At 37.7% G+C, this 18536-nt stretch overlaps 1 protein-coding gene across 2 annotated transcripts in view; it reads left to right on the top strand.

Annotated features, from left to right (window-relative positions):
* Positions 1–4455: 4455 nt before the first annotated feature.
* Positions 4456–18536, top strand: part of PTPRA (protein tyrosine phosphatase, receptor type, A) — a 61101-nt gene continuing 47020 nt past the window's right edge. The window contains exons 1-3 of one of the 2 annotated variants that reach the window (XM_004687352.2): positions 4458–4531; positions 5026–5364; positions 13522–13548. In XM_004687352.2, coding sequence (XP_004687409.1) covers positions 4459–4531; positions 5026–5364; positions 13522–13548 — 439 coding nt within the window. In that variant the 5' untranslated portion in view covers position 4458. Of the gene's footprint in view, positions 4532–5025; positions 5365–13521; positions 13549–18536 lie in introns of both variants that reach the window. The other variant, XM_004687351.2, reaches the window with a different exon arrangement.

The following is an 18536-nucleotide window of genomic DNA, read 5'->3' on the forward strand; positions in this document are numbered from 1 at the left end:
TTTGTTAAATGGTGGAATTGTTTTTAGAGGTAAAATTTATGTGCAGTGAAGTATATAAATCTTGTATTCAGTGAGTTTGTAAAATGGATATATACATGCAGTTCAGTTCCCTGTCCAGATAAAGGCACTGTTGCCCATACAGGTACTTATATTCTTTTCTAGTAAATCCTCCTTTTCTTTCTTCAACAACTGTTTTGATTTTTTTCCACTTATTTCGGACTTCATCTATATGGAATCATGCATCGTTACCCTTTTTTCACTCAGCATAATACCCATGTTGGTATATGTAGCAGTAATTGTGTACCTTTTTTGCTCTGTAATAGTTCACTGTGAGACTGTATCACTGTTTACATAGTCTCTTATTGATGGTCACATAAGTTTTTTCTGGTTTTATGAATTCCTATACTCGTCTTCCTCTACTCGCTTATAGTCTCTTACTGATGGTCATATAAGTTTTTTCTGGTTTTATGAATTCCTATACTCGTCTTCCTGTGGATACATGCTTTTCTATCTCCTGAGTAAATATATAGGCGTGGATCATAAAGTAAGTGTAGTTTTTTTTTTTTAATGATATAATAGTTTACTTTTACATCATTTTGTGCCTTTTTCCATCTCAGTAAGTGTTTATTTTTATAAAACGCTGTCACACAGACTAATTTTTAAAACAAAAATGGCACAAATAGCAACCAATCTTAAAAATCATGCCTAACAAGTCAGAACCATTCCTACTGTTAGAATGTGTGCACAGAATTTTTGGCATCAGGCAGACTACAGCTGGTAAGACTGATTTCCTTCTGATATTGACAGGGCATATTTCCCTCCAATTCAACTATTGATCTGTATCAAGACTAGCCCTTCATTAGAGAACCAGCTTTTAAAATCCTTAATTCAGAAAGAGGTGTTGTGGGGAAGAGATGAATTTGAGAGAGTGTGAGGTGTCATTAAGTTAGATAGAACAGAGTGATGTTAAGGATTAACAACAAAGAGATGTGGAGTGGGGGTATCAATGGGCTTTTCTCTTCATGAATTTAAATTTCATTGTTTTTGCAAGAGCTATTTTTAAGATAGTTGAAAATCAAACCGTGTCTTGTATACTGAAATGATCTCTAAAGAGTCTCCTTATTCAGTATGGTAATTCCATTTTGTGAATATGCTGTAATTTCTTTAACCACACACCCCCACTCTCATTAATAACCACTTATTTCTAACCTTTTTCTGTTGCCAAAAACAATGCTCTATTGAATAGCCTTGTACATAGGTCATCTTAAAAGTATAGGTGTGTCCGCAAAGTTGTCAAGTGTAATTGTGTCAGTGTTTGTGCTCTTGTAACTGTGATAAATATTTGTAAATCATATGAGAATGCCTGTTTATTCAAATGTTTGCCAGTACAGTGTTGCTAGTTTTTATTTTTCCTCATGTAGTAGGCAGAAAATGACATCACGGTACAGCTTAAATTGTACTTCCTCTGATCATGAGTGCTACTGAATATCGTTTTAAATATTAAAGAGAACAACTTGATTTTCTATGAATAGTCCGTTTCATATATTTTGCTTTTGGTTCCCTTTTTAGTAATTTGTAGGAATCCTTCATATATAGGGAAATTAGTTTGTGAAAGAGTTGCAAATATTTTAAAATAACTCATTCTTTAGAAATATGCCATTTCTGTTTCAGTGAAATACTTGAAAAAGAAATCAGATTGCCATGGAGACAATTCTTCCTAGAAATTTGGCTGTAAAGTGGAGTACAGCGAATGCTAGCAGGAAGACTGATGTAGGCTCAATGGAATTTTTCTTCATTTCTTTGAGAAATTCTTTATTGTGTTTTAACACTTGTGAAAGGAAGAAGTCAAGCTAAGATAGTGGTACAGATCTGCAGGACAAAGATTCTAAGCGACTCATCCTACCAAAAGGTTCTCGGTAGGAATTGCAGAGAAAGAAAATGTGTAAGATATGGTAACTGATGTCTCAGTCCAAATTGCTTCTGTTATTTTCTAACGTGAAGACAAGGCTAACAGCCAAGGTTGTGGAAGGAGATGGTTGGAGTGGAGAAAAGAGGTTCTTTGCAATCGCTGCTGTCAAGTGTTGGTGAGAGAGCTGAATAGAGAAATACAGAAAGACTGCATAAAGTGGAGTGCAGTTAGATTTACTCAGTAACACCTGGCAATGTTAGTGTAGGGCTGACTGTTGAATTCATTCAAGATCAACCTTTATTTTAATCTCTTTGTAAGTGTAATTGAAGAACAATTAGCAAAGGAATTTAGGATATTAGCAAGGGAGTAGTTGAACTGGCACCAAGTTTTCTTGGTTTTGTGGAGAAGGAAATATAGGTAGTACAGATCTTTCAGAAAGAAAAGATTGGTTCATCAGGATCAAAGAGAGAACTGTAGGGATACAAGTGTGGTTGAAGGTTGGCAAGATTCAGCATTATAGCTTCTCTTGGTGATGTTAAAATCTAGAGTGCAGCCTTTGTCAGGATGCCCCCAAGAGTAGAGGAGGTGTCAGGTCATTGAGAAAAGGGGAAAAGAACACTGAAACTGGCCCATATGTGAATTGTGATTATCTGTGTAGATGGTCTTCCAGGAGAATACAGGGACTTGGGGAAGAAAACTGAGCCATTTTGCAATGTCTTCAGTAACAAGGAAGTGCTAGAAATGATAAGGCAAAGAAGGCTTCAAGAACAGGGATTATTATGGGGACTCCAGGAAAAACGGTTTTATTTGAGGAATGAAAAACCTCAACCCTACTTCCTGATGGTGTGGCTTTGGGCTGTTTAGAGTAGATACTTGGAGACTGGAGGAGGGAAGGGAAGTAAGGATGGGTGTGGTTGCAGTTGAGTCAGTAAGTCTCCAGAATTTGCCTTGAATATCCTATGTCCTCTGGGAAGAGCAAGGCCTGGATGGTTTTCCTGGTTTGGATCTATGCTTATATCTTGTTGTTGACATGGATTTTAAATTTTGATATGTCTCTCACTCCCTATGTTACATTTGCAAATCCTCCCCAATTTGGCATCCAGTCTGTTCTCTTCCCTTGCATTCTTTTACTTTAGGTATATGCCATTTCCTTTCAGTTTTACTTCTTATATTCATGCTCTGTAGTTAAAAATCTATTTTCTTTTTAACTTTTGTTTATCATTTTTTTTTAAAGATTTATTTATTTGTGCATACAGAACTGGGGTACAGGCCAGAAGCTCGGGGGTGGCGAGAGGCTTCACCAGAGACAGAGCGGGGAGCAGAACAGGCAGATCAATGAAGTACACTGCTGAGGGGAGCAGCGGGCGGGTCAGGAGAGGTCTGCCGCGCCATGTGGTCACCTCCGGGGCAGGCGGGAATCGAACTCATGCGAAAGCGGCTTGGCTTTAGATTTTCAGTGCTGTGCTTTAACCCGCTGCGCCACCAGGGAGGGCCCATCATTTTTACTTATAAAAATATCATAACTTTTTACTTTAGTCATTTCGAAAGAAAAATAAAGCTCAGTGTCAAACTATTTTATATAAAATGTTTCTAGTCTTTCACTCATATTCATAGATAAATTTGAGATCATGGTATATTCGATTTTGAATTGTCCTTTTTAAACTTAAAAATTTAGGGCATATGGGCCCTCCTTGGTGGCGCAGCGGGTTAAAGCACAGCACAAAGAAGCTTAAGCCACTTCCCCATGAGTTCGATCCCGCCTGTTTGGAGATGACCACATGGCGAGGCAAACCTCTCCTGACCCGCCCTCTGCTCCCCTCAGCAGTGTACTTTGTCCATCTGCCTGTTCTGCTCCCCTACTATGTCTCTGGTGAATCCTCTCACCCTCCGCATCTCTGGCCTGTACCCCAGTTCTGTACAAATAAATAAATAAATCTTTAAAAAAAAAAAATTAACGGCTCAGGCCCTCCCTGGTGGTGCAGCAGGTTAAAGCACAGCAAAGAAGCTAAAATCACTTCCGCATGAGTTTGATCTCCGCCCCAAGGTGATCCTCATGGCTCAGCAGACCTCTCCTGACCTGCCCGCTGTGCCCCTCAGCAATGTACTTCATCCTCCGGCCAGTTCTGCTCCCCACTCTGTCTCTGGTGAAGCCTCTCACTGCACCTGCACCTCTGGCCTGTACCCAGTTCTGGATGCATAAATAAATCTTTTTAAAAAAAATTAAGGGCTCCCCAGCTCTTGCATGCATAAATAAATAAATGTTTTTTTAAAGGAGCATTAAAAATGAAAGGTTTATTCCATTTCCTTTGAAATTCTTTGAATATAGCATTTTATTATTGGGATTTTGGATTGTTTCTACTGTTCCATTTAGTGAAACATCTCTAGTGAACATTTAGATTGGAGGAATGTGCATGAACAACTCAGTCACATCAGCATATTTTAATAATAGCTGGGAAATTTCTGCCTAATACTCCTTTGGTGAGTAGTTTGGACATAGTTAGAAAAATGTAGGATCTTCTCTAACACCATTCCCTATTTTTCAGGCCAGCATGGATTCCTGGTTCATTCTTGTTCTGCTCTGCAGTGGTCTGATGTGTGCAGGTGCCAACAATGCCACCACAGGTAAATTGCCATTCCTTACGGCTGGGGTTGAGAATACAGTTTTGCTTCACATTTAATGATACGTATTTGGAGACCTAGGTGAGGAGATGAAATTTAAATAAAATAATTGAAGTTTTATTTAAAAGCAGTGGTAAAATTAAGAATCTGGAAATCTCGAGTCATGTTTAATGTTTAACATTGTTCTGCATATCACATACTATTATGAAGTAATGAAGATTATGTGTTTATTCTTAAAAGTACATATATATTGGTATTATTTAAGACTCCTGTGTATTGATCTTAGGAACTTAGTGAAAATTCACTTTCTTCCACCCTAGACTCTAGACTTTTGGAGGTGGTAGGAAGGTCCAATATTAAATAAGCATGAAGGGTGTGTATCTCAGGTTTGGTCTCCAAAAGTTTGACAGTTTATTAAGGCTTGCTATTTTGTGCCTCATAACTTTTGAGCTAATGCGTACTTCGTATGGTGTTTCCTTATTTTTTGGTGTTTTTAGTTTCACCTTCAGTCGAAGTTACAAGATCAGTTAAAGCATCAACAGCTGAGTCACTTGCAGAGGCCAAAACTTCAAGTCCTGCTTCTTCAGTAACTTCTCTTTCCATGACACCAACATTCAGCCCAAATGTAACTCTGCGACCCACCTATGTAACCACTGTCAACTCTTCAGACTCTGACAATGGGACCACAAGAACAACAAGCTCCTATTCTGTAGTCACTACAGTTTCGCTGAATGGAACGTGGCTTCCAGATAACCAATTCACAGGTGCTAGAACGGAACTTTGGGAGGGGAATTCCAGCACTGCAGCGACCACTCCAGAAACTTTCCCTCCTTCAGGTATTAGAAATGGGTCTCTGTGTGTACTCATTTGCTCTTTGAGTTTATTCACCCTTTGCTTTCTAGCCATAAAATGTATTGAAATGATTGCCCAAGCAGAACAATCAAGCCTAGATACAGGAAATTTCGATGATTCTTAACATAAAGTTAAGAGGAAAGAAGAAAGATTTTGGAGGACATTGTGCTATGCATGCGGCCCTACTTAGATTGGGGAGGCTTAAACATATCTCAAGGTTAGAGAAGGTTGAAAATACAGGATAAAAAAAGGATGTAATTAATGGTGCTAGAGATTGGAAAGAGTTGCAGGGGCTGAGTAATAAGATTAGTGTTGAAAAGGAAGGGATCCAGAGAGATCTGGAGTAGGAGAATAGGCCTGGGTGTCCATCAAAAATAGAGGTGGAGTGGGAATACTGTAGTTAGGGGTGGGTAGAGTTAACTTGCAGTGCACTGTCAGTTTGTTCAGGGCCTCAGCCTGCTCACTTACCTGCTTAAATTAATCACTGGTTGAAGTGGAAGTGACTCTGCAATAGAATCAGAAACCTGAGTCTGAGACTAAGTAGGGCAAGTTTCTGATCTCTCTGAGCCTCTGGTTTTTGTTTGTAAGAGAGGATTAGGGAGTCCCTAAAAGGGCTTCTGTGAGGAGTAAAGAAAAACAGTTGTTCCTTGACAGCTATATGATTGCCACTCCTTTTCAAGTAAAAATCACCCTTCTCACTTCCCTTGGCTCCTGTTTCTCCCATTCGATGGCAAGTGCCCTGAGATGAAATCACATCTGCTCACAGGGGCATCAGAAAGTACTTTCTGATATGAATCTCACTTGGTTGCTACAGATGACATCTTTTAGCTAGACTTGAGAACCCACCTGCATGCTTTAATCCCATATTTTCTAGTAGAAAAAATAATGCAGCACTTGTAAGTTAAAGCACAGTCTGCTGAACCACACTACCTGAATTTGAAGCCCATCATTGCCAGTATACTAGCTAGTTGACCATAAGCACGTTTATTTCATTTCTCTGAACCTCATTGTAAAATAAGAATGAATGATAATGATAGTATTTGACTTATAGATAAGTTATTAGAATTAAATGAGTCAGTATGGATGAAACATTTACAGTGCACTTACATATGGAAAGTATATTTTTTAAGCGTTAGACATTGTACTAGCAGTTTTATAGAGTAATCCTATATGGTAGCCTATGAACTCCATGAAGTAGGTTCTATTTTATATTTTACAGGTAAGTCAGCTTTATTTATTTTTTTAAAAAGATTCATTTTTTTTTGTATATAGAACTGGGGTAAAGGCCAGAGGTGCAGGGGCAGTGAGAGACAGAGACAGAGTGGGGAGCAGAACAGGCAAATCAAATCAACGAAGTACACTGCTGAGGGGAGCAGCAGGCAAGACAGGAGAGGTCTGCTGCACCTTGTGGAACAGCTCCCAGGCCAAGGAATCAAATTCATGCTGAAGCAGCTGAGGCTAGCTTCATAGTGCTTCACTTTGACTGGTTGGACCACCAGGGAGGACTGGGAAAGCAGTTTTATATTGACAACCATTAACTTTAATAGTCTTATTCCATTTCTGTTCTTTTCATTTTACATGTAATATTACACAGATTTTATTTTAGTTATATGCAAACACATACTGCTGAGTAGTGGTGTAGCACATAGTTCTTGCTGTGAATTATGGCAATATATAGAGAGAACAGGCAAAGTAACTTGTACAAGATAAATATGTAAATGAAAAAGGTGAAATTGTAACCCAGGCGTACTCTACTTAGCCTATATTCTTTATTTTTTTAAGATTTATTTATTTATACATACAGAAATAGGGTACAAGCCAGAGGTGCAGGGGCAGTGAGAGGATTCACCAGAGACAGAGTGGGGAGCAGGACAGGCAGGTCGATGAAGTACACTGCTGAAAGGAGTAGTGAATGGGTCAGGAGAGGTCTGCTACATCATGCAGATTACCTCCAGGGCTGGGGATCAAACTTGCACTGAAGTGCTGTGGGTAGCTTGCAGTGCTGCGTCCTTACCCGTGGTGCCACCAGGGAAGGCCATACAGCCTGTATTCTTTTTTTTTTTTTTTTAAGATTTATTTATTTGTGCATACAGAACTGGGGTACAGGCCAGAGGCTCAGGGGTGGTGAGAGGCTTCACCAGAGACAGAGTGGGGAACAGAACAGGCAGATCAACGAAGTACACTGCTGAGGGGAGCAGCGGGCGGGTCAGGAGAGGTCTGCTGCACCACATGGTCACCTCCGGGGCAGGCGGGAATCGAACTCATGCGAAAGTGGCTTTAGATTCTCAGTGCTGCGCTTTAACCCGCTGCTCCACCAGGGAGGGCCCAGCCTATATTCTTAACTTACATTCCATGTTGTTTTTTACTTAAGAATGCTGTGAGATGATCATGGATAATTGTATGCTTTTAAATGGCTGTTTATTTTAAATTATAGAGGTAAAATGATTTGCTTTACTTCTCAGAATTATCAGGTAGTAAGTTACTTCTTACTTTTACGGTTTTTTGACTCTACTGTGAGGGAACTGAGTGTTCCAAATCTGCCTTACATCAAAATTATGCCATAGCTAAGAAACCAGTTATTCTGTAGTTAACATATTTTATGTCTCAGAAGAAACAGACTGCATTTCAGTGGTAATTTTTACTCAAGGTGAGTAAAACACAAGGAAACTTTTATGATACCTGTTACGGTATTACCTGTTTTCCCACAATTGCTGCATCATACTTTTTGGTTAAATGTATTTGTTGTGTTTATATCATTTTGACTATGTAATATTATTCATTGCTGAGCTAGCTATAGCATGGTTTGTGATTTTCTGGATATAATCACTGACTTCTATTTTTGTTATTTTATTTTCTCTTTGCCTAGTTAGTTCTGCCCACAGTCTTCATAGCCTCTCAATACAGTTTCCTACAAATTCAGACCTTTTAGATTGTTCTTTCTTACCCACAGACTTCCCTCCTGAGCTGGCCATTTTCTTACTCAAATCTAGGCTTCTTGATTGTTAGGGTTGTTGCACAGGTGTGTTAGGATGGGATTGTCCTTCTCTGTCATCTAGGAAAATCTCTTTTCTGCTTCCTGACTTCACTGTTTTTTTTTGTTTGTTTGTTTGTTTTTTGATTACTCCATCACTTAGTAGAACATCGCCAGGAACTTCTGAGAAAGGGATGCATGGGAGGTAAATTGCATGGTACCTTACATGTGTAAACATACATTTAGGAGGCCCGCCCTGGTGGTGCAGTGGATTAAAGCACAGCACTGTGAAGTGGCTACAGCCACTTCAGCATGAGTTTGATCCCCTGCCAGGGAGCTGACCCTGATCGCACAGCAGACCTTTCCTGTCTCACCCGCTGTTCCCCTCAACAGTGTACTTCATCACTTTACCTGTTCTGCTCCCCACTCTGTCTCTAATGAATCCTCTCACTGCCCCTTGCATCTCTGACCTGTGCCTAAGATCTATATGAATAAATAAATCTTTAAAATATTATAAATATTTAGGACTGTGCATAGAATTTAAAGGAATATTTTTCTCCCCAGAATAATTTTAATTGTTGCCCAAACTGACTCTCATCTCCCAGGTTTGAAGGATTCTACCGATAACCGTAATTCTAAATGCTTTGTGTTTGTTTTATCTTTATTGTTGATGTCTCTGTATTTCACAAAAATGGGTCTTGATGTCTTTTTCACTCATGTTGAACTTTTTTCCCCCTCAAACTTTTCAGTTATTTACATACCTGTATAGTTTTGAGACTATAGTTGACACCTCCATATGTGCCCTTTACTCACCCACCACCAGAGCTCCATTTCCAATGCCCTGTGCCTCCCCCCTCCTATATCCTACTCTAGTTACTAGTATATTTTTCACAAATTAATTTTCTGTGCTTTTCCAGTTTTTCTTTGGTTATTTGTATTCTGTAAATGAGTAAAGCCATTAATTGATAATTGTCTTTCACTTTTTCACTGACTTAGCATAATATCTTCTAGACCCAACCATTTTGTCACAAAGTACAGTGTTCCATTGGGTGGACATTCCAGTTTCTTTGTCTTATCTGTCTATAGGCATTCCATTACTTGGCCATTGTGAATAAGGCTACTATGAACATAAGCATTCATATCTTTTGTACTTGTGTTTTTATATTCGTTGAGTAAATACCTAGCAGGACATTGGACATATGGTATTTCCTTTTTGTTTTGCTTTGTTTTGTTTTCTTTTTTTTAGGAATATATAAAATTTTCTGCAAAGGCCATATACCAAATTACATTCCCATTAACAGTGGATGAATGTTTCTTTTTCTCCACATCCTTGCCAACACTTGTTATTTCTACTCTTTTTGATATAGGCCATTCTCAAAGGGGTAATTTATATGGGGATATATCACTCTTCCTGATTTTTCCTTTTTAAAATAAGCAAGTATGTAGCTCTCCCCATTTTTTACATTAATATCACAATAAATACACTATGTATGTTTCTGCTCATTTCTTTTTTCATTTAGTTTATCATGCTTGCTCTATATTAAAAAGCTGCTTCGGGCCCTCCCTGGTGGCACAGCGGGTTAAAGCACTGCACTAAGAAGCTTAAGCCACTTCCGCAAGAGTTTGATCCCCACCTGCCCCGGAGGTGACCACGTGGCGTGGCAGACCTCTCCTGACCCGCCCGCTGCTCCCCTCAGCAGTGTACTTTGATCATCTGCCTGTTCTGCTCCCCACTCTGTCTCTGGTGAATCCTCTTACCCTCTGCATCTCTGGCCTGTACCCCAGTTCTGTATGAATAAATAAATAAATCTTAAAAAAAAAAAAAAAGCTGCTTCATGGGGCCCTCCCTGGTGGCGCAACAGGTTAGCTGCTGCGCAGCTCTCCACTCTGTCTCTGGTGAATCCTTTCACTGCCCCTGCATCTCTGGCCTGTAACCCAGTTCTGTATGTCTAAATAAATAAATAAGTAAATCTTTAAAAAATAAATAAAAAGTTGTTTCATTATATGAATTTACCTATATCTGTTTATCTGGTTTCCTCTGTTAGTGACTTGAGGTTGTTTTCAACCTCAAGTTGTTTTTTTTTTTTTTTAAAGATTTATTTATTTGTTCATTTGTTTATGCATGCATACACGCATGAATACAGAACTGGGGTACAGGCCAGAGGTGCAGGGGTGGTTAGAGGATTCACCAGAGACGAAGTGGGGAGCAGAATAGGCAGATTGACAAAGTACATTGCTGAGGGGAGCAGTGGACAAGACAGAAGAGGTCTGCTGCACCATGGGGCCAGGGATCAGACTTGCACTGAAGCAGCTACAGCTAGCTTGCTGTGCTGCATCCTAACCCATTGCCCCACCAGGGAGGGCTCTGTTTTGAGAGTACTCTTAGATAATACAATTTGACATTTCAAACATGTATGAGAATATTGGTGTATTAAATAATTTGAAGCATGCATTCATAAATTGGTGGATGTAGCCCATTTTCATTGTTGGGAAATAAATTGATGTATATATTTCCTATTCAAATTGGAATATATAGCATGTTTCAAAGCTGTTTTCCTCCGCTCTCTTCAATGTAATGGATTATCAAACTGGATCTATACCAGTCTGACAGGTAAAAAGTGCTATTTCAGTATAATTTTGATTTGTATTTCACTAGATGAAGTAAACCACCTTTCCATATTTGGAAGGATCATTTATGTTTATATTTTCTGAGACTTCTATGTTTATATCCTTTGCCCATTTTTCTTACGGGGTGTCAAATTTTTCTGTCTCTTTGATAGGCAGAGAACTTTCCCTAACATTAGAAAGTTATCTGTGATAAAGTTGCAGGTGTTTTTTTCCCCTCAGTTTGACCATCTATTACTCTGCATTGCAGAAGCCATCATTAGTGATTTTTAATTTTTTATTAAACAATTTATCATTTAGTATTAAATGTTTTTAAATGTCCTAGAGATTGGATCACACATAAGAAAGCTATCCTTAATCATTTTATAAATTTTTCTCATGTTTTCTTCTCTGAACTTTTTTAGTTTATTCTGTGTCTGTCCATGTGTAAGCTTAAATTTTTGATCCATCAGCAATTTGATAAATTTTTTTCCTAAAGTTGCCCCAACTTTGTAAATTATCTGTTTTTTTCTTTACTGACAGAAAATGCCCCTCATCGTATATTGAGTTTACATATACTAAATTCTCATACATGAGTTCTACTAACTTTGATAAGGTTAATCTCATTTTTCATAATTTTTGCTAGCAGTTGTTGATTATTTTTCCTTAGGAATACTGTTGTCTAGCAGGAACAAATCTTTTATTGTTCATGTAAAATTTATAGATTAATGGCAGTAATTGATATCTTCAATCTTTCTATGCAAGAAGTGATGTTTTTGCATTTACTTCTATCTAATTTTGTATTTCTTAGAAGTGTTTCAAAGTTTTCACCATTAATGCTGCATCTGTTTTCAACTTTTTCATCATGTTCCAAAGGTTTTCTTTTTTGTTTTGTCTTTAGTGGTAAAAATGGAGTATTTCCTTCCATTGTATCTTCTGACTTGCTGCTTGCTGTTGTGGATATGAAGGCTATTGGTTTTGTAGTTATATTTTATACTGATTGTCTTCATAAATTCCTGTTTTTAAAGAGCATATAAAGCTGTCAAGAATGTGTGTTAAGTTTTGCCAGTTGCCTGGTCTACTTCAATGGGCAACACCTATAAGGTTTTTTTTCTTCATTGGCTACTGTGGTGAATCATATTAATAGATTTTCAGATTTTGAGCCAGTTATATGTGAAAACTACTCTGCTTGATCATGTTGTATTCTTATAATGAGCTGTTATAATTTATTTAGGATTTTTCCATTGATAAGTTATTTTTAAGTCTGTTTTTCCTTTGTATATATGCTATTTTTAATACACTTTGGTTTTTGTATTTTTTTCTTCATAGAAAGAATTGAGATTTATCTAGAAAACTGTGTTTCATTCACCTTTTCAAATGTTTTTGAATAATTTGAAGAACATCACCTGCTATGATTAATTTCCTGTATAGCTATAAATATTTATTTTTTATGTCTTTTTGTTTTTAAAGACTTATTTATTGTTTTTAAAGAACTGGGGTGTAGGCCAGAAGTGTGGGTTGCGGAGGGGTGGGGCGGAGAGAGCGGAAAAGTGAGAGGATTCTTTATCTAGCTTCCTTTTCTCTTTGGCCCTGTCTTCTTAACAAAATTGCTTTTGTAGGTTTGGTTAGAGATAGCTTTACTCATTGAATTTTGGTTCCAACCACTTGGAAAAGGGAACAAAGGAAATGAAGCCAAGTAATTTATTTTTCAAATGAAGTGACCCAGGTGTTATACCCCATAACTTTTGATCACATCCCATTGGCTAGAAATCTTTATATGACTACACCTAACACAAAGAATTTTCAGAAATGTTTTGTCTTGCTGGTCAGATTTGTGCTCAGCTAAAAATCAGGAGTTCTATACCAAAGGCAAGAGAGAAAGATTAGGCAAGAGTTGGTGAATTCTGCTGTTAAGAATTATTTTATTGGATCTTCTTCAGGTATTTTGTAGTTTTCAAACTTTGTTACCATATGGTTGTATTGCAATTAACATTTTGTTGAAAGAATATTGTGTGTACTATATACTCACAATAGCTGTTTTCCACTTGCGATTTTCTTAATTAACAAAGTAAAAAGTGAAACTAGACAAGGTGAGGAGGGAAAATAGAATATTGTGTGTAATGTTTCTACAGTGGGAAATTTATAAAGACATGTTGATATTCTATAATCCTTAAGGTTCTCTCTGCTAGTATATAAAGTTTGTTGTATACCAATTTGATTTTATTAGCTGTTATCATTTAGGTTTTTTTATACATTAATTTTGCCTGTTGCATTTCATGGCCCCAAAATCTCCAATATTGCTGTGTTCATATTTCTCTTTGCATACTTGTACTTTTTATGACTATTGATGGTGCATTGTCTTTATACTCAAGGAGGACAAAACAACTGATTGAAGTTTAGTGAACCTAGTCAGTGTTGTTTCACAGTGTTGCACAGTGCCTCATTCTAGCTCTTACATATACAAAAAGGAAGTATATTCCTGGAGCTTGTTCTGTCTTACTTTAGATTGACTAGTAATGTTTTTCTTTAATCTGAATGAATGTTTCTATTTTTCATTTATTACCAGGTAATACTGACTCCAAGGATAGACGAGGTGAGCCACTCACCTTATGTCTGTTGTCTCTTTTATGGTGTACAATATTCATCCGTGTTTTTTTTTTGTTCATCGTCTGTGGTGACCTTGTGTATCTGTCCCTGTTGTGTATTTAATTTCTCAAGTTTTCCATGTTAACTTAATATAGAAGAGTAACAAACAAGTACTCGGTGTGTTTTTAAATGTAGATTATGGATTTTAATAGCAATACTATGTTTTAATAGGTAAAAAGACACCTCTATTTTTACCATGTTGCCTTATTAACATTACCTTTTGGTAATACAGACCCTAATTCTATGCCACACTTATCATTATCTTTAAACATCTTGACTTTGGGTTTGTTTTTTTTCCCCTAGCCTATAAAATGCCAACCCTTTGTTGCTTTTGATAGTTTGTGGTTTTTCAGTCCTCTAGTGTAAAGTCCCAAAGTCTAGAGATGTGGTCTAGGCAGGACTGCTGAATCCATTCTTAACAGAGAGCAGGAGTACCTAAGTACTCAAGTTTAGAAATGGCATGTTTTGCCTAGGACAACATTGACTACCATCAAAATGCACAAGAGAAAGAGAAATCAGTCAACATTCTAGGAAATAATCATTGCATTTGAGTTTAGAAAATGTTTGTTTCATCATAAGATCATGCTTATGATGAAATAAGCATGAGTGAAATAAGCCAGAAAGAAAAGGAAAAATATCAGATGGTTTCACTCATAGCAGGAGTATAACAGACCAGGCGAGAAAATAATAAAATAATGAACAGTTATGTACCAGAGATATTTTATGGGGGCAGAGTGGGGAATGGGATCAAAAACAGTGGGGGGAGGGAAATGCATTGGACTATGGTGAGGGCACACGGGTGATTTGGTGATGGAAGCCCACGGGGATTACAGCTGACATGGAAAAATGCACAAAATGATGTAAAAATAAGCTATTATTTATAAAAAAAGAAAAAATGTTTCATCATGATTTCCCTTTTTATCAATCAGACTTTGAGCTTTATTTTTTCTAACTCCACTATTTAACCATAGATTTTCCTCACCTAGTTAAAATAATGAAACATTTGAAAACTTATGAAATCTCATTATCTGGGGAGCATTTGAATCAGAAATGTGAATACTCTGACCATTTTCATGTTATCCACCTGCCACTATATATTTGGTAAGAAATTATGAAATATCTATACTGTGTAGAGATTTCCCTTAGTTTTCTAGCCTAGCTTTCCTAAACTCAGGAACAAATTCAGTTAATGTGGTATCCTTGCTGTTCAAATTCATTCACCAGTTTCTAGCTATCAAATGTAGAATTTAGTAAATGTATGTTACAATAGGTTTTTATATTGCACCCTAAAAATGCCTTTTTATCCAATTTTACAATAAAGTCAGAGTGATAAATTTCAAGATTAAGCAAAAGATCTGTGATTCCTCCCTCTGTGGAGTATGTATTTTGTTAAACAGCCTTTTTCTTACCCCTAATAGAATCCCTGTTTTACCTAGCTACTGTGGATTTGAGTAGTTTCAATATTATAATTAAAAATAGAATTGCCTTAGTTACTAGATTGTTGCTAATTGTGACATACTAATATATCTCCTTTTTAAGTTAAAGAATAATTTTTTGTAATTCCCTTTGACCAAACAGGAAAATGAAGAGGCACACATATTCTCAAAAACCCCATATGTGAGGAGTAAATTTTATTAGAATAGACCTTTAGAAATATTGCTGGAAATTTTGATAATCACATCCAGATTTTAATACAAATGCCTTTTGAGAAATGAGGCAACTGGAAATATTTGCATAATAATGGATTTGCTAAGGGAATTCTTCCTTTGAATTAAGGGTTACAAACTTATCTTCTGGCGCTTGTAGTACTTTCTAAGCACGAGGCTAATGTTTTATTGTCAAAGCAGAAAGAAATACAAAGAGGGGCAATGGGCAATTGTGCTTCCTTTCAGAGTCCAAAAAAACTGGTTACTTTCTCATGTGTTATTTTTTTTAAGTATTCCAAATTATTTTTGATATAATCAGCTTTTTTCCTAATTGTGCTAAAATATGCATAATATGAAACTAACCATTTTAGGTATACAGTACTTTCCACATTGTCGTGCAGTCATTACTACCACCCTGTTCCAAAATTTTTTATCATCTCAAACAGGAACTCTTAGCCTGTTAAGTAAGAGCTCCTATTTTCCTCCTCCTTCAGTCCCCGGTAACCACTATTCTACTTTGTGTCTCCGTAAAGTTTTTCTATCTCATTTAAATGGAATCATGCTATATTTGTCTTTTTGAAATCAGCTTCTTTTTTTTTTTTTAACTTAAGATTTATTTATTTATGCATACAGAACTGGGGTGCAGGCCAGAGGTGTAGGAGCAGTGAGAGGATTCACCAGAGACAGAGTGGGGAACAGAACAGGCAGATCAATGAAGTACACTGCTGAGGGGAGTAGTAGGCAAGTCAGGAGAGTCTGCCACACCATGTGGATCACCTCTGGGGCTGGGGATCAAACTTACACTGAGGCGGCTGCAGCCAGCTTGCAGTGCTGCATCCTAACCCGTTGCGTTACCAGGGAGGGCCAGCTTCTTTTTCTTAAGCATTTTTACTGCTGTTAGCTTGGATGATTCGTGTACTATATGATGTATTAAATCTACTGTGGCATTATCTATGAAGTCCCTCTGACCCTGCAGTCAGTGGGCATATAGTATTGCATATAGATCTCTGTTATTTCCTCATTTGTCTTATATCTCAGTTTTGTTAGTTTTCTTCTAGGTGAAACACGGTAGAGATTCATGTGCAGCAAGTTTATTGGAAGTGTTTTTTCTGTGCAGCACTTAATGAGGCAGTAGTACTGGTTATCGGAAGGAAATAAGGTGGCTTGTGGTCAGAACAAAGGCAGCAAAGGGCCTCAATTCCATAAGAAGCCCTGGCATTGGAGTAGGGAGTGGAACTTTTCCCCTGGACTAGACTTAGGACAAGGGCATTTCCTGGGGAAGGAGCTAACTAAAAATCCTTTTAACTTTTAACCCTCCCAGCAGCTGGGGGAATGGATTCTTTGATCCTGAAGGGGTCATTACCCTTTACTGCCATTCCCATCAAATTTTAACATACAGTGATGTGGACTTCCATTCATAAATAAGAGGTATTCCCCAATCTAAGAAAGTGCTATTGAATAGTTTTTAATGTATGTATATAGACTGAGGAGTGAATGGCAAAGTGAAATATCTGGAGAGACAGTGTAGTACAGTGGTTAAAACTGTGGGCTTTGGAGTCAGCCTACTTGAGTTTTGTGTCCCGACTCTGTTGCCATTATTAATTTTGCCATTTGCAAAATTGGTTTTCCTTCATAGGGTTGTTGGGAGGAGTGAAGTGATGCACAGAAAGTATTTGATTTAATGCTGAGCCTGCACATAGCAGTTGCTCAGTAGGTGCTCACCATCCTCATTGCTGCTTCTGCCACTACAGCTTTTAGTAGAGGAGGCCAAGGAGAGTGGGAAACTGAGCCAGTCAGTCAGAACTCAGAAATTGCACTAGGAACTAGTATGCAAAGTAGCTCCCAAGGCAGGATCACAGTGCACCCACAGTGCACTGTAGACCTCAGAGAATCCTCTGCCTTGTTCCTTTTAAACAAATTTCTACATACACTCATCTTACTTTTCTTGTTTATTTAATTTATTTATTCATACAGAACTGGGGTACAGGCAAGAGATGCGGAGGGTGGGAGGAGCCACCAGAGACAGAGTGAGGAGCAGAACAGGCAGACTGTCGAAATACACTGCTGAGGGGAGCAGCAGGTGGGCCAGGAGAGGTCTGCTGCTCCATGTGGTCACCTTGGGGGCAGGCAGGGATTGAACTCATGCAAAAGTGGCTTAAGCTTCTTAGTGCTGTGCTTTAACCCGCTGCGCCACCAGGGAGGGCCCATCTTACTTTTCTTTTAATGGATTTTTTGGCAATAGAGTTTTCATGTGAAGACCTTATAACTGATAATTGTTAGTAGCAAGAAAATAGGATAGAGCTATTGTAATCATACTTTAAATTATTGTAGATATAGTTATTTATATAATTTTTAAAATTTTGCATATGGAAGTAGTAGCATCTTGATACTTGCGAAGGAGGAGTCCTTGTGCTACAGAGTTCTAGAACCAGGCAATATAAACATTCTTATCAAATCCCAGAAACTCCTTAAAGTTTCTCAGTTCTCAGATCCAATCATTTGCTCCTTTTAACTTTCCTTAAATTCTTTACTACAGTTGAAATCTAGTAAAGGGTTGATATTCTTGTTTTAAAGAGGTATTTTTGAATTATCAGAATATGTGACATTATTATTGTGAACTCCATTTGTGATGTCATTCCCTGAGTACCTTTAATAATATATTCATTCACTACTGGTGAGATGCTAAGGATTCCAGAAAGAAAGGAGTTCCCTGTGTCATGGAAAAAATACATGAACACTGAGACTCAAAAGTCACTCACCTACACACTATATTATACCAAGTGCTGTGAGAACTTCAAACTCATTGTACCTGAGGAGTGGGAAGAATATACAGTGAGCTTTGAGCAGTTAAAATAAATAAAATAAAATAAATAATATACTAACTGGGGAAAATGAGGACAGAACAGATGTAGTAGCAAGTCACATGTTTGAGGAATTGTGCACAGTTGATGTGGGTGAGGTGGAAGTGGCCAGAGGGTAGCTGCAGTAAAATGGGTCTGGTGGTGCTTTGCCCTGACGAGTCAGTCTCTTGGTAATGGTAAGGAAAGAAGTGACTTGGTCAGATTTTTATTGTAAAAAGATAATTGCACAGCAATGTTAATGGAACTGGAAAAGATCATGCTTCGTGAAATAAGCCAGAAAGAAAAGGAAAAGTACTGGATGGTTTCTCTCATAGCAGGAATATAACGGAACAGATGAGAAAATAATAATAATGAACAGCTATATCCCAGAGACATTTTGTGGGACTGGAATGGGAAATGGGATCAAAAACAGTTGGGGAGGGAAATGC

Source organism: Condylura cristata, unplaced genomic scaffold (assembly GCF_000260355.1).
Source record: "Condylura cristata isolate star-nosed mole 26May11 unplaced genomic scaffold, ConCri1.0 scaffold00022, whole genome shotgun sequence".
Lineage (NCBI taxonomy): Eukaryota > Metazoa > Chordata > Mammalia > Eulipotyphla > Talpidae > Condylura > Condylura cristata.